Source organism: Drosophila takahashii, chromosome X (genome assembly GCF_030179915.1).
Source record: "Drosophila takahashii strain IR98-3 E-12201 chromosome X, DtakHiC1v2, whole genome shotgun sequence".
Lineage (NCBI taxonomy): Eukaryota > Metazoa > Arthropoda > Insecta > Diptera > Drosophilidae > Drosophila > Drosophila takahashii.
The window spans coordinates 25,304,610-25,321,402 of NC_091683.1; the positions used below are offsets into that span (position 1 = coordinate 25,304,610).

General features: G+C 41.1%; 1 protein-coding gene across 1 annotated transcript; it reads right to left on the reverse strand.

The window, feature by feature from the left end:
* Window positions 1-3,933: 3,933 nt before the first annotated feature.
* Window positions 3,934-5,583, reverse strand: LOC108069719 (uncharacterized). Its single transcript, XM_017159928.3, has one exon. The coding sequence runs from the start codon at window positions 5,495-5,497 to the stop codon at window positions 4,517-4,519; it is 981 nt and encodes a 326-aa protein (XP_017015417.2). The 5' UTR covers window positions 5,498-5,583; the 3' UTR covers window positions 3,934-4,516.
* Window positions 5,584-16,793: the final 11,210 nt, after the last annotated feature.

Genomic DNA, 16,793 nt, shown 5'->3' on the forward strand with positions numbered 1-16,793 from the left:
TAACAAGTAAATCTAAGTTTAAAGTGTAAATCTTTTGCGATTTTTGGATATAATGACTTACTATCGATTAAACAAGTCAGGACCCTACCTATAAAGGAATTGGGGCCCAAAAGTCATGATATATTTTCAAATTTTGTTCGGAAATGATTTAAGACGTTTTAGATTAACTGTATAAACTGTCTTTAAAAAAAAAACTCGAAGATTTTTGGTTGTGTTATGGTCAAGCGAGTACACAAGTCACTGTATATTGCTGACTGAGTACTTTTGAACTTTTTCTTTGCTATCCTGACCGTGATCCTGGCCGGATTTTATTGGTCAAAGATTCATTTAAGAAGTATTTTGTATTCAGTTTAAGCTACGAATTACTACCGTATTACTATTTACATCATAGGATGATTCATGAACGATGTATTCATCCGTATTGATCTTACTTCAAGAAGGAAAAACAAGCCTATGTTAATACTAGGACCATGCTCAATAAATGGATGTTTTGGTACCATGTTTTTGGTCAATTTAGGTGTTTAGAAGACACATGACTTATAAAAAGGATTTCTTCTTACCCAATTTAACTTTGCCTTCACACATTCTCATAAGTTTGCGGGCATTCATTTGTAAGTTTTTTTGACGAGCCCTATGCCCTTGTAAATGTGTTTCGCATTTCGGATAGGATTTTTTTTTAAGTGCATGTTTTATAAATTTGTTTATTGAAACATTATACAACTATTAAAATATTCGCTGATATTTTAAGCACGTGTTTTAGTTTAGTTTTGGCCCTGATAAGATTCTTTGTGCTTTGTGATATAACATTTTGGAAGGAAAAATGGGCCAGAACTCGGTTTTTCTGTGATCCTTCAAAGTTTATGCCATTCTTAATGAAGATGATCCAAAACCTAACCAATCCAACCGGTTTTCATGACCGTTTTCCATCCAATATGTTTCTTTTTTGAATATTTTTCTTTTCCGACTTGGAAAATTTTCCACATGTCCTTGTATTGCCAAATGGTAATCAATTTGATGTCTGGATGTCAGGAGAAGTTAGTTTTAGTCGAATCTCATAAAATATATCCTTTATACACAAGAATATTGGCGCATCGTAACGTTTTATTTAAAGAAAACGGAAGTGGTGCTATTATTTTTTTCGGCCTTTTTTTTGACTTTTTTTCTTAAAATCTGAAAAAATTATATGTTGACAATATTTTCGATATCCGTATCAATTTTTTCAAATAGGTGGAATACTAATCAAGATAATAAAAAACACTTCTTATATAAAAATCCCCGTTTTCCACGTATTTCTTTAATATTAAGAACCTGTGACGAAGTGGTGCTATTATTTTTTTCGCAACTGTAGGTATATATAGCACGGTTCTCCGCATCCTCTTTCGTCGTCAAAAAGGTGCTACAGTTGCTCACTTTTGCAGCCATTAACATGCCAGGCACAAAGGCGAAATAATAATGGAGAATTTAAAAAGAAATCATATGGAAATATGTATATATAATAGAGATATATCAACAAGAATTATTATTAGAACATGTTAAGAACTCTATAATACAACAAAAATAGTCATAGAAACAAAATTATTGTTACAGGAATTTTATACAATTCACTATGGGCAAAAAATTCGAAAGTGAGGCATTTTTAAATTTTTTTGTTCTTCAGTATTACATAAATGACCTTCTGTGGTTATTTACAATACTTAAAGGAACCTAAAATCCATTTTCAAAGAATTTTATTTGGCGTTTTTCGCTATTTTTTCCCTTAAGAAATTCGAAAGTTTGAAATAGGGTCACACGTTTACAAAAAGGGACGAAAAACTTTGTAGTTTTCACACCTCGATTTCTTTGGTTATTGTAAGCCAACCAAAAAAGTTTAAATATGGATACAAAGAGTGAAGGATTGTTAAATAAATTATAAACACTGAATGTTTATTATATGTGCTTTTTGTCCATTTGTTTGATGAGTTGTCGCTTAGTTTTTAGATGACAAATAAGAAATGTATTTTTGCTTTCTGTGGAGTGTAAGATGTGAGTATAGGAGAGTATAGGCAAGGTAAAAATAGGAAGTTATAAACAAAACAATTGCTAATCGAACCCTATCAATACTTTTTGCACGTTTTTGCACGTTATACGTAAAACCTCCATGTTGTAGTTGCATTCGAGTTCTGTCACTACACATTGCTTAATGTTTGTATCGGCAACAACCGGCAACAAACCGCTGTGATGGAATTTGTTTTGCAAACTATGAACGGAATCGAATTAAGCGATAGTCAGCACACAATAGTCAAAAAAAAATTAAGCAGATTGTTGCCTTTTTTAGTCGTAATTTGCCAAAATGTCATAGAATAATAGACCGATTCAAGGAAGAACATTTCCTGCGGCTTTCGTCGAACATGAAAATTTCATTTTTGGAAAAGGGCTTGCCAAGCGACAAACCTGGTCGCAAATGCCTAACTTCTAATGAGGCAGGACCACGATTAAAGCGTAAGGTGGCATCTCAATTGGCGAAAGAAAAAGAAAATTCGATGCCATTAATTTGGCATGGTGCTTCTTTTTGGCAAAAAATATCAAACAAGAAGATACTTCAGTTTTGTTGCGAAAGGCGTTAAATATGAAATATTTATTAACAAATTCATTTTTTTTATATCCTTGCCTTTAAAAGTAAATATGCGGCGTTGGCGGTTGATGGAGACTTGGTCCAATTCAAAATTTAACAAAAACAGAAATTGTATTACAGTTACCAACACAAACAACATTTTCTTTAAATCCTTGCCTTCAAATGTATATCTGCGGCGTGGGCGTAGGATGAATATGTGGTCCGATTCAAAAAGCAACAAAAACCGAAATTACATCTTAGCCTTAAAAGTATATAATAAAAATTTTAGATTTGTATCTTTAAAACTGGAGTTTATGCCTCAAGGACTGAATATTTGCCCATAGTGCAATTGAGTGTCAAATTTGCATCAATAAGATGAGTTTTAAATAAATACTTTCCAAAGAATTAAATTGAAACTTTCGGTATAAAAATGAAACTACAAAATGTTAAGTTTATGATATTTTATATAAAATTAATACTACTGACTATAGAATATGTATTATTTAGTATTAGGTTAATCCATCTTTTTTGGACTTAATCTAGTATATTTTTAATACAACGCTTAGAGAGTTAACACTTTTTTTTTTGGGTGAACTTATCTTCAAGGTAACTTTGCCATAACTTATTAGATGGACTACTTTTGGCTTGGCCTACCCTGTAATGTGGCTATAGTCCGGCATGCCCCGCCATTCCCTTTTCGCATTTACCATGAACAGGCGGAAATAATAAAATGCAAAAATATTATTTTTTAATTAAGTCATAATAGCAATGTCTGCCAGATGAGAAAGAGGGCTAATCGGGAGTGGGCCTACCGTACCCCCACCCCCCTTGCCGAATGCTGTGTGAATGCTAATGACCTGTGCCAGGAAACCAGGGGGAATAATGCTCATTTTCGGAGGATAGACGGGAAGACAGGCTCCAGAGACGTGCTCACAGTTTTCGACAACGCGCACGCAGTTTGCATATTTTCACATCATTTTGCATTTCTTCAAGGACAAAAGTGGAGCTGGAGCTGCTCGGTGGGCGTAGCCACAAGGACACCGACCAAATTGCAGGACCATTACACCAAAAACACCCAAAAATAAAGCCAGAGGAGATGCCATGGCAACTACAAATTACCCAAAGTGGGTCGTCATCCAAACAGTAATTACTTGTATTCGAAGGGATACTTGACTTTGACCACCGGAAATTTGTGGTCCCTGCGGTTCTGTGTCCTTTTTCCCGGGTTATCGGGACATCGGAAAATCGGGATATTCGTCACTCGTTTAATCAATCAATTAATCAAAAGTTAGTGAGCCAAAGCTGCGGGGCGGGTGGATTGAAGCGATTGAAAAGATAAGGCAAACACTTAAGGGGTTTATTGAAGGGAATTAAATTAAATTTTCACGCTAATGAGCATCCCATCTGGTCGGAGCAGTGGGATGTGGGTCCTTTGAAGGGAGGGAAATGTGGTTGGTTGCCTTTTAAAGGAGCCAAACTGTACGTGTAATTTCTGGGAGTAATTTTCGTAATTTGTTCTGGCAGCCAGAAACTAATTTTGTCGGTGGTTTTTGGATTTGCGGCAAGAGTTTAGCAACTTTCACTTGGCATATGACTTTTTATCATCATTCCCGCGCTCTCCTGAGATACATTCATAAATCATTTGCTGGACTCCTCCTGTATCCGTATCTTTCCGCCTCATTTGGCCCGGGCTCAGGAATTAATCAAACTTGAAAGGAGCCCTCGTCGTCCTTTGGCTGAAGCGTTCGTAATCATCAGTGGCATCGAGGAGATAGGGATTGCATATACACATATATACTTGTTAATAACATGGTTTACAGGGGGATATTGAGGTCATCAAATGGAATAGGGATTATTTGAACAATTTAGTGGTATCTGTTTCAGTTTCCAATAACCAATATCATATGAAACCAGAGTAAACCTAATTTAAAATATATCTGGAGTGGGTTCGTTGCCTTGGGAGGAGCGCAGTTTCAATGGATGCTTCTGACGCAGCTGTTCGTGTCCAGGACGCAGGGAACGCTGCTCCTTGCGCACATTCCAGTGCAGACTGTACAGCTCCTCGTCCTCCGACTGGGAGCCCTGAGCCTTCTGGGAGGTAGTCGGTTTCTCCCTATCCCGATCCAGCTTCGTTTTGGACACCGAGTCACCGGGACGGGCCTGCAAGGCGGTTGGTGACTGGGAAAGGGCCTCCTCCGATCCAAAACTCTGTTCCAAAACCCGACTTTTGGGTATACTTCGCTGTACCCTCGGAATTCCCAGACGCGGCATTGCAAACTCTAGTGGCTTCATCTGTGCCTCCTGCAGGCGCATCTTGACCATTCCAGCGATGCTCGGTCCCGAGCGACGTTCCCTGGGAGGATGACCACCACTACCACTGGCAGCCAAGGACTCTCTTTTGGTCAGGGTCTTCAGATTGAAGTCGGACCAGAGTTTGGCCAACTTGTCGGCGGTTGAGGGTTTTGGTTCTTCAGTAGGCTCACCACTTGCCGAATCTTTCTGATCGCTATTGTCACTATTTGAAGTAGCAGTTTCCAGGAAGGCAAAGCTCTCATGGTAAAAGGGCTTCTCGGGCGGCTTATCTGTGGCACTGGGCGGTGCCATCTGGTACTCGATCATCTGCAGATTGTAGACATTCAGATGATATCGCATGCTGCGCATACGGCAGCGCACAAACTCGGCACTCATATGGCTTCCCAGCTGGGCGGCGATCTTCTCCCAGGCGTAGCGCTTCTGCTCCGGATCCTTGTGCTCCGGCAGCGAGGTGTTCCACAGGCAGGGCTCCGCCTTGTAGAGCTCCACCAGGCGCAGGTTGAACTCCTTCGAGTGGGTGGAGGGCAGTGAGGGAGCTGCACTCCGCATGGCCAATAGACGGCGCTGCCTTTCAAGACGTCGTTCCTCCATCATTTTGAAGCCGGCTTTGTTGCTTGTATGTTATTTGTTGTGGGTGATTGGTGATGGGAAAGCAAATGAAAACGAAGTGTATTGCTTGGCCCAGGTTGTTTCTATGGGGAAATTAGGGAATCCATTCCATTTCGATATTAACTTGGAACGCCACGTCTGTCAGATGAGTGCAAATTGGCTGTGGTAAGGAGGCAAGGAGGCCAAGTCAAGGCCATGTTGCCTCTGGGCAGGAATGCATGTGCACATGCACACTCGATGCCATCACTCACATGCTTCAGTGCATCCGCATAATTTGTGCTCCGGGCAGGATGAGCAGGAGCAGGACGAGCCGCTCAAAGACATCAGAATGTGGCAACCGCATAGTTGCCTCGGCAGCCAGGAAGAGGCCAAAAGCAGGGGCGGAAGCAAGTGGGTCACATGAAAGTTGCAACAAAGGACATGGGTCTCACTCGCAAGGGGCAGAGGGGGCGGGGAGGAGGAGCGGTTAAATTCGAAAGGATATGGCACGTGAGTGACGACAAAGCTCTGAAGGAAGCTTGCCAGTGCCGACATTTCGCCCTTTTTCTAGCACATCTTCCGCTTTTTGATATGGAAATTGTACCTAAGACAACTTTATATCCAAAAATATTATTATGTATTTACTTAAAGCTCAGAATCAAATCCCAAAAAGTGCAAAAGTGGCCAACAAAATTAAAACCTTAAAACATATTTTATAGAAATATTAACTATTTAATTTTTCCAAATTTGGATTATTATCTTTATTGTTTCCGCCAAAATTCAGATGTTTAGGATAGGATCTGAGTTTTTTGTTACAATAGGAATTTTTCTAAAGGGGTTTTATCTGTAACTTGGCCAAAAATTGTCCCAAATCAAAGATACAAACTGGTTTGAAGAGCTAACTATATACTAAATTTGTCTTTATTGTTTCCGCCAAAATTCAGATGTTTAGGATAGGATCTGAGTTTTTTGTTACAATAGGAATTTTTCTAAAGGGGTTTTATCTGTAACTTGGCCAAAAATTGTCCCAAATCAAAGATACAAACTGGTTTGAAGAGCTAACTATATACTAAATTTGTCCCTAACAGTTTTCGGGTGATTTAGAAAAATCCATTTTTGGACCCAATTTCGCATTTTTAATATAATAATATAAAATACAATATTTTGAAAAAAATTGCCAAAAAATAAAATGTTTAGGTTTAAATGCCAATCGATTACGAATTTAATAACGAGCTCTACCTCGTCAATATTTGAATCATTATTCCCCATGTTTTGGTCAAAATACTGATATTTTAGGGTGGAAAATATGGATAAGAATTACTGATAAAAATTATTGTTTTTTCTGCGGTTCTTTAGTCGAAATTTAAACGACTGACCGTTGTGAACAGAAATCGCTTGGAAATTTAACTACGAGCTCAACGAGGTATTACATTTGATATTTGGATCTTGCCTTTGGCCAAAATACAGAGTTTTTTTTTTAATAAATTAACAGCTTTCGGTGGTACTATTTACTTTGTTTTATTTATTTTTAAGATGTTTATTTTTATAGAGTGCCCAGCTAGTACTAACAATAATTTCGGCATCTCTACGGCCCAGAGAAATACGTAACTGCGGTGAAATTAAATCGCAGCTCAAGCCAAATCCGTCAACGCTAAGCTCTCCATCTCCAACTTCCTCACCTTCTGCTTCGCCCATTGACATTTGCAGGATCCGTGTCCGGTAACTCGGCTCTGCTCGGTTGGGTGTTGTGTGTAGGGTGTGAACTCGGCAGGAAGGGCATTTAATTAATTTCTCCGCCCACACGTGGAGGGCAACGGCGGGGCAGGAATCTCCGACACCCACGGAACGGAATGGAATGCCAGAGATTGCGACATTCCGATACGCGTCGTTCGTCAAATGCAAATGTTACGCACTTAATGCCAACATTTAAATAAACAAAATGTGTGCCAATTAAGCGCAGAGGGGAGACAGGAAGGACAGGGGTAATTTTGAATTTTGCCATTGTGCCGCCTAACGAACGTGAGTAATTAGGCTTAATTGGCATTGGGCCGGGCCTCTCCTCTCGCACGTTTGCATAATTCAACAATGAATATTGGTCGAAACGGTGCACAAAAAGCGGGGACAATTCGAAGCATTTGATTTGATCGCTTTCAGAAGGACTCCACTAATTGCCCACAGCTGAGAGAAAGTTTGTCGCTCGGCTCATCGAAAAGACCACTGGGAAAAATGAGTTTACATTTGGGAAATAATATAACAAAAATGTTTTATAAGACAGGCAAAAATATTTTTGAATTTAAGAATAGTTAGCTTAGACAAGACAAGACAAGAGATTCCCGGATTCCCGTTACTTAATTTTTGATGGCTCCACCTGGCGGATGTTTCAAATTTTGTGCAATAGTTCAATTTGAAAAATTGCTTCTATATTTTGATAGGTATTTTAAACACAACAAAATTGCATTAACACTTTTCCAAAATCTTCAAAAATGTGAGCGCCAGACAAATTGTTCCCATTTACGAATAATGGGGATAAAAATGCATTAGATATATTTAGGATTTTTCGAGTGTATATAAAGTCGTGCCAGAGGCACCGACAAAATTAATGCTTGCTCAAGCCTCGCATAATCCCCGGATGAGGGAAAGTCTCAGGCGGTGACAGCTTTGGGTTGGAACTATGCACAGGAGTGATTAATGCAACTTAGTTGGGATCGTGACCTTGACGACTGACGACTGATTTGACCACTTGTGGCTGCCGACCGCCCACTGCGCCAACGACTGTCGAACGAAATTAGTTGAGGGGCCCAAGAAACTCATTTGCCAGGCTCGAGAAGGAAAGCTATTATCCGAATAGTGTGGATTAGCTGGCAAATTCCCATACCCCCCAACTGGCAATCAGCAACAACAGATTTAGTTTTTCCAATTAATTACAATGCACATTCGATGTGACTTTTGTATTTTGCGGTTGCGTCTCCTATAAGCGGATTAAAAGGCATTTCCTTTGAAGAATTTAATTGCCAAAAAACATTTAGGTTAATCCCTTGGACAATTTCCGATAGACAAATTCATTTTGATTACCTACAAAAATGTAATTTTCTGGCTCCAAATGAGAAGCAAGCAAACCAATCCTACAGCAAAAATAATGTCATGCAATATTAAAAATATTTGTAAATATAACAGCTTTATAATAAGTTCGGGCTGAAATTGTAATAACCTCGGCAGGGGTATAAATGCAAATATGGGAAAAACAAACTATGTCAACAGTGAAACATTTGATTAAATATGAACAGAGAGCAAATAAATAGAAGGGGTTTCATTGTAATCCGAAAACAATGCCCTTGTTCATTATCCCAGCTATTCAACCCAATTAAGCAGCATTTTATTAAGGAATTTATGTGTTTCTTTTGTTATTAAGCGCCGGAAAACTTTTATTCCTTCTTTTTTTTTGTTGTATATTTTTGTCAACTTTTCAGCTTCAACTTTTGGCTAATAATTTGACCGCCAGGTTGTGCGCATACTGCCTCGGTCCTCTTGTCCTTGTCCCGGAATTCCGAATAGACAATAGAAAATTTAATAAAGTCACCATCGAGCAAGTCCCCAGTCCGGTAATTGAGTTTTGATGGTCGAATGTCAGGCGCCTCGTCCGGCCACATCTGTTGCCAACATGTAAATAAGGTCCTGCCCGCAAATAGCCACAGATGCCTGGCCACCCAGTTGCCTAACGACCACCATTTGTTGCCATCGGTCCGCAATATTCGAGTCATCGTGGGGCACCCTTTTGCCCCATTGCCCGGCTTGGCCCCTTTTGCCCGCTGAAGGGCTCGTGGTGGCCAGCCATGCGCCCCAAATGAAGGCCCAAAAGGCTCTAACACTTATTGCGACTTCAATCGGGAATGAGGCCGAAAATGGGGGCTCCGATCTCAACGAGGGGAAGGAGGAAAGACGACGGGGTACACGATTACACCAAAACAAAATATATAATGAAAGTTCGAACAAAAAAGTACAGTAGAGAGCGCTGTAGTCGAATGAACTGCTTGCACTGCTTGCACGCGCGGAACCTGCGGCTATTCCATTATTCGCACATAACTTTTGAATAAATGGTGCGATTTGAAAATTTCAAGATTCTAATATCGCCAGAATACTTACTGGTTTACATTTTTAAAATGGCCTTTTTTAATAAGTGTACAATCAGATTTATGGTTGCATATTCGTAAAAAATATTATAATCTATTCAAAACTCTTATCGTATCTAGAATAGTTTTGTTGGTTATAAAATAAACGTTTTTTTTATGTGTAGAGCTCCTACCATCCTACCATATTCCCGGCGGACGGAGGAGTTTTGTGCCATGTTTACACACAGCAAATTGTGTTTAAACTAGATGCACTGCAGCGCATGGGATTTGGCTGCCATTGCAAATGCATTTGGGCAGAAATCAAGCGATTTCTCGAATCCATTGTGCGGTGGACCGTGTGGTCGTGTTGGTTCCATTTTCATTAACAGTCCTTCTGTGGTGAGAAGATCTGCAAGAGTCACTGGGCATACCATACACATATACACTGTGAGAAAAATTTATGATTTCTGATAGTAGAAGGCAATTAAAGCTATAAAGTACTTTCAAATGATTACCACTTTTCAAGATCTTTTTACTCGGCTCAAGCTTCAAGATCTCTTGGGAAGTATTTTTCAATGATTGTGTTTTACAACATATTGTTAATTTTTTCCAGTGCTTGCATTTATAAATATTTGGGGTTGCCAATGAGTTTTTCCGTTCGACATTCGTTAACATTTTGGCAAAAACATTTGGCACATGGCTAACAAGAACACTATTTGCGCTGCGACGATCAAAGGCTTTAGCTTCGTTAATATTTTGCAATAAGTGTTGGTTTGATTTTTTTAATTTCGCTAACACAAACTAGACTTTCTTGGTAATACTTACCGATTTTTGGAATATGCCTACCCTTATTTATGGAAAACATTGAATCTGAGACCAAGCTAAGGTGGCAGGTGTTGACCTATCCTGGGAAAAAAAGAGGGGAGGCCCCTGCCAAATTCAACTCCAAGGCAGGAAATCAAAAATACTCCCAGCTGGCGCCTTAAATGAGATAACAAGTTTGTAATTTCGGCATAATTGTGGCCTTCGGATTTTTTGGGGGTTACCCCCTCTTATTTTTCGGAGTTGTGGGGCTGCTGTGCATTAATAATATTAAAATCAAAATCGCATATTTTTGTCTGTCGCTGACTGCTGCTCTGCACACCATTGCCGAAAAAGTTTGTTTTTCTTGCTTTTCGAATGGGGAATTTTATTCAGGGGGGGTTGGAGCTATGGAGTCGGGGGTTCGGGGTTAGGGGTCGCAATCCGGAAGCACACGTGCTGACAACAAGCCAATTAAGCGATTGCCTTGCTTCCATTTGGCCGGAATACCGGAATTAAGCCGACAAACTGATAACTGAAATGCCACAGGAATATTTCTGGTATATTTGATGGCCCCACAGAATTTCACTATTTGGCCAAATGAAATTTGAATCATTGCCAAGAGTATTCGTTGAACGGTTTTATATTCAATTTGAATTGATTGTGCTTTTGCGGGGGTGTCTCTGATTTGCATTAGAGCTTAGTTTTATAATTGTGATGGAGTGATTCGTTATTTAAAAATAGGAAATTGCTTTTTTTCTATATTATAGATGTTTTCTACAAGTTTTCTACATACTATCTACATGTTTTCTACATAATATATACATGTTTTCTACATTCTCAGCCCGGTTAATGACCTCGATTGCCCCGTCCCTCCTCCGCTCATTTCGTGGTCCTTGTACCCAAGGCAATCCACCACTCGAGTCAGTTAATTTCCATTCCACTTCGTTCCCTCTTCGATCCCTGTCGATTCCATTAAAAACTTTAATGAAACTGTCCCCGCCGACAGCTAGACAAACAAGGCAATAAACATTCCTTGACTTGACCCTTGATTTCTGATTTCTCAGCTGCTTCGCTTGTACACTTGACGGTTTTCGTACGACAAGTACATACTTTTCCAGCCTCCGTTGTTCTTTGTTTCACTCTGCTCTGTTCTGCGCTGCGCTGTTCCTTTTTGTTGGTCTTACCGCTTCAGTGGCAAAGGACATTTTAGCAGCCGTGGGCAGCAGCCAGAAATATTTATTATATTGTAAATATAATAAATAGAAGGGCCTTTGTGCGAATTGTTGGCAAAATCAAAGTCGTCTTGCCCCAGGGGCATGTGTACATATACCATATACCATATATGTGCGTCACACAGAAAAGGTATTCCAGTTGTTTTTATATGGCAGTTGGCATCATCGGCCTCACATGTTGAAATTGATATGTCATTGTGCGGATTTGCAGGGGATTTGGCGAAATTAATTGCGCTTAGAGTGTGCGAAATGTGAGGTGACAATGGCAATCTCAGTAAATCTTTATGGTGGAATATCTGGGGAATACTTTCGGTATCAGAGGCCATGATAAAAAGGTTCGCAGTAATTAAGGGGGCCACACAATTAAACGGCCTTTCCGTTCGCAATCCATTTAAAAAGTCGACTCGTGTGGCAACCGCTGTGAGTGCGGATCTCATTAAAAATTCAATAAATTTATAAAAAATATTTCAGTAAAAGAATGCAGCTGTTTGTTGTAGTTGCTTTCGCTTGGCCGCCGGGCAGTTCCACTGGCTGGAAAAATAAATGAAAATAAATTGTATCCCGCCAACTCGTTTAAGTCCTGCCACACACACACTCACACATTTATTAAAGTCCTGCCAAGTGAAAATGGAACGGAAATGAAAGCCTCTTGGCTGCAGAAGTGAAAAGCCGATGAAAAGCCAAGCGACAGGCGAAATGCCAATGAGAAATATCGACACGATTTGATTCTGCAGACAATGTTAACTAACGATGATGTTGGTGTGTTGAATTTGATGTTGATGCTCGATGGCGATGTTGAATTTGATGTTGATGCCGATGCCCAGAAACAGGTCGATGATGGTCCTGATGTTGATTTATCGTCCTGCTCCTGGTTCTCTGGGTACACAAAGCATCCGCTGGGCTGTGTCAAATGCCCAAAGCGGCCGAGTCGACGGTTTCGCCTGGTCAAAATGTCCCACGGAAGCCGCACATTGGTTTGGGCTACGAGGAAAATCTAGGGCCCAAAACCCCAAGTCAAACTGAAGAGTTAACACAAATCTGGGCTATAACACCATATCCTGCGTTGTTATTTTTATATTCTTGCAATTGGAACCCAGATTATAGAACCACCACTAAATGTATACGAAGTACTACAACTATTGTCCCTGGTTTTATCACAGCTCCTTGGCCAAGTGTGCCGACTTCGTTTTGGCCATTTCCGTTTCCGCATCGCTGGTTTTCACTCTTTTTGGCTGTGTGAAATATTTTTCGGCCTGGCACATAAAACTGTTGTAAAACAAAGCGGCGGCCCGGAAAGTGTGTGTTTTTGTGTGGGGGTGTCTTCCGGAAAGAACCATCATCTAAATGCCTACCACGTGACGTAAGAATGACAAACAACGGCGACTTGCGGGCTTTAACTTTATCAGTTAAAGTCATTTCTTCAAATGGTTGTGGCTTTAAGCTTTAAGGATCTGCGTTACGAATGATACCATTCAATGGGCGGAATCGAATCTTAATTTATTTAGCAAATAAGCAACTACTATTATAATATGTAGGTAGATATATTATTTCCGAATTTATGACATTATTTTAAGATTTTTATGTCAAGCCCTTTTGTCAGCAGTAGCAACTTCCCGTTTTTATACCCTTGTAGAGGGTATTATAATTTCAGTCAGATGTTTGCAACGCAGTGAAGGAGACGTTTCCGACCACATAAAGTATATATATTCTTGATCAGCACCAATAGCCGAGTCTATCTAGCCATGTCCGTCTGTCCGTCTGTCCGTCTGTCCGTTTCTATGCGAACTAGTCTCTCAGTTTTAAAGCTATCGCGATGAAACTTTCCCGAAGGTCTTCTTTCTATTGCAGGTAGTACATATGTCGGAGCCAGCCGGATCGGACCACTATATCTTAAGGCTCCCAAACAAATATAAGAAAATTCATTGTAACTTTGTAGGAAGTAGGCGTTTTGATTCTTGACTACTTAAAAACAAAATTTAAATAAATCGAAACGCTGAATCTGGAATCCCTGGAACTGCACCGAGTGAGTATTCTTTTATCTACAAGGGTATATAAGCTTCGGCTGGCCGAAGGTAGCTTTCTTTCTTGTTTTAGGCATCTTTTATATTAGTATAGATTACAAAAACAAACTTATGGAAACTCCATTTGATGAATGGTTTTAGAAGAGTAGATGTATTTAGCCAAGTTATAATATAACCTCATTTTCATAAATAAACTTCCTGTTAAACATTTGACCTTCATAAAGCCTTGGCTCCTCACTTACCTTTATTATAGCACTATATGTAGGCCAATGGTTGGGACTTACGTGTTAATAGCCATGTTTAACCATGGCCAACAAGACATTCCTCATTCCCCATTGGGAGTAGGGTAAGTATGGCCAGTTCGATGGCCTTCATTTGGCTGGATGCAGTCACGTGTGCTGCCACAAAACAAGGACATATTGTCATATATGGCGATCGAGTACAGTGTTCCACCATGACCAGGTCATAAGTATATATATATAGACACACTCTTTACTATGTACAAGCACCGAGTTCATGTTGAGATACAACCACCGACCGCCCACTGAGCCAGCAACTCAATCTTGGTAAAAATTTGTCGCACTGGAATTTCATTTATTCTGTTGACTTTGACTTTGTTGTGGCTGGCCACATCTCATACCCACGGCTATCTGCCTCGGCCCCCAAAAACCAAAAAAAAATATACAGAACAGAGCCCCAAAAACTAACGAGAGACTAACGCCGGAGGACAAACTATTCGGAATCGGCAGCTCTTTTTTTTTGGCTTAGCCCGGAAGTTGAAAACTTTGAATAAATCGTATTATTTGCGCCAAACTTGTGAAAGTTTGATCCAATTTTGGGCTTTATTAAATTGTTGACTTGAAATATTCATGGCGACGAACCAGGTTAAGCCGAAATAAATGGGATTTACGGGTAAGTTTTTTTTTTGTGACAACGCCGCGTGCTGAAAGGATGTGCTACAGGACCTCCTGCTACTCCTTTCGCTCTTCTTCTGTCTGAGAGACTGTAAATTAAAAAGCAATCCCTGGCGTGACCTCTCAAGTGGAAGACCCCCGTCATTATGGAGAGCGAGTGCACAATCAACAAATGCGAATCAAATTGCATGGACGTCGATGCCCCGAGGAGCAGCCATTGGCCACATGGTCGCCTTTGGTCGCCGTTTTGGTCATCAGCCTAGACAATCCGCGGCAACAATTGGGGTTCATCAGTGGCTGTTGGGGTTCGGGGTTCAACAACCTGAACTTGGAGGACTCCGAACTCTGCACAGAATGGCCATATCAATTAGTAGCCAAGGTTTACAACAAAGTGTCCGCGATTAGCCCGGATGTGGCATCTGTTCCAATTGAATTCAATCAAATGGCAAGTGACCTCCGCCCGCAGCACTAAAGTTATTCCATTTTATTTTATTGCGCTTATTCTATTTATTATTAGAAATGCCCAGTGGAAGTGAAAGTGGGAGCTCCGACAATTGTCAGCTGATGGTGTCAGCCCAAAGACATTAGGCCGCATTATTTAGGCTTTGGCTTTACATAATCCCCCGCTTGTCTGCTGTCTTTTCTGTCTCCTGTCGCCAACGGCTGTCAGCTGTGGCTCCTTGCGAGAATCGGAGATTGGTAGAATCGGGAGGGGTGACCCTGGGGAACCGAGACTCTGGCAAACACAAACACGTCAATGCCATAAGCAGCCGGGAGCCACCACATCCGGAACAATGAGCCGGCAAACAGGCGGACGTGGAACCGCCAGGACCTCCTCATCCTTCTCCCTCTGCTCCTTTTTGCCCTGGATAAATTAACAACCCAGCTTAGATGGCTAAGATGGCGTTTGATGAAAAATAGCACCGTAAAACTTGATGTCGAAAAATATGAAGTGGGCCGTAACAGCAATCAACAGGAAAAGTCTCCAAGTCCTTATGATAAATTCATCGATTTGGGACTGCTGCTGTGAGATTTGTTGAGCGACGGGGGTAGCTGAGAAGGCTGAGGAGCTGTTTATGAATATTCAATCATTTGCCAAGTTCATTGTGGCCACGATTCGATTATCCCATCATTATTTCCCTCCAACTAGATAAGTTGTTTGGAATGGGGAATGGTAATGTTGCTTTTGCCTGCCTGGGCATAAGGATAATAACGAATGGCCCACGCCCAATTAGTCGTTATGTGGTGAGGATGGGAGGATTGGGGGGGAGGTGACCTTGGTAGTCCCACACAAGCACGCTTGTCTCCAAAATTTCATCGAGGATTAATGGCCGTCACTTGTCGAGCGCCACATGCTCATCACTCCAGGGAGAGCGAACTACTAAAGTGTCAAAGTGCCACCCACCCCATCCAGCCAACCACCTTGCTCTTTCACAGCCAGTCGCCAATCGCCAGTCGCCTGGAGGGGCTTTAATCAGCTCTTTATAGTCCTGAATCCCGGATCGCCAGGACCTCACGCACACCTCCGGCTCATCGAAAGTGAAATTTGCGTGCGGTTTTGATTGTTTGCACCCCTTGACCCCATGTCATCATCGTCATCATCATCATCATCATTCGCTGTGGGAGGGTCGTATACTTCCTTCCTTCCTTCCGCTCTTCCTGCCCATCAAAACAAGCGGCTGAGCCAATTTACGGACATCCATAGTGTTTGTGTTTGTGACCCAGACGAATGGCGATGGCCAACGGCCATCCAGCGAGCGTGTCGTGAATATTTATACCCATTTGATGGGGGGAGTCTTTTTGCAGGAGGAGTGTGAAGGCTGCTAGAACATCTGCAAGTTTGATTGGATCAACTCCCTGGATACTGGATACTGGATACTGACGACAAACCAAATTTATCGTTTAACGGACACTACTATAATTGAGCCAAGAGCAGCGGATGTTATGACCTAGTTTTTTTTTTGGGAGGATGCTCCAACATCTACTCACCTAGAAGTTCCTCTCCCGAGTAATCCTCTGTCAAAAACTGTTCGAGGCCGCCAGTTGCAGTTTGACAGCAAAGACACCACGCACACACATCCTTATCCTCCTGCTCGAGTCGAGTTTTCTGGAAGTTTGTGCCTCTCTGGCACACGAAGTCATGAATAAAAGAGGAGGCAGGCGAACCAGGCAAGGCAACCCATCATCATCATCATTGGAGCCTCCAATCTACAGCCACATCTTCC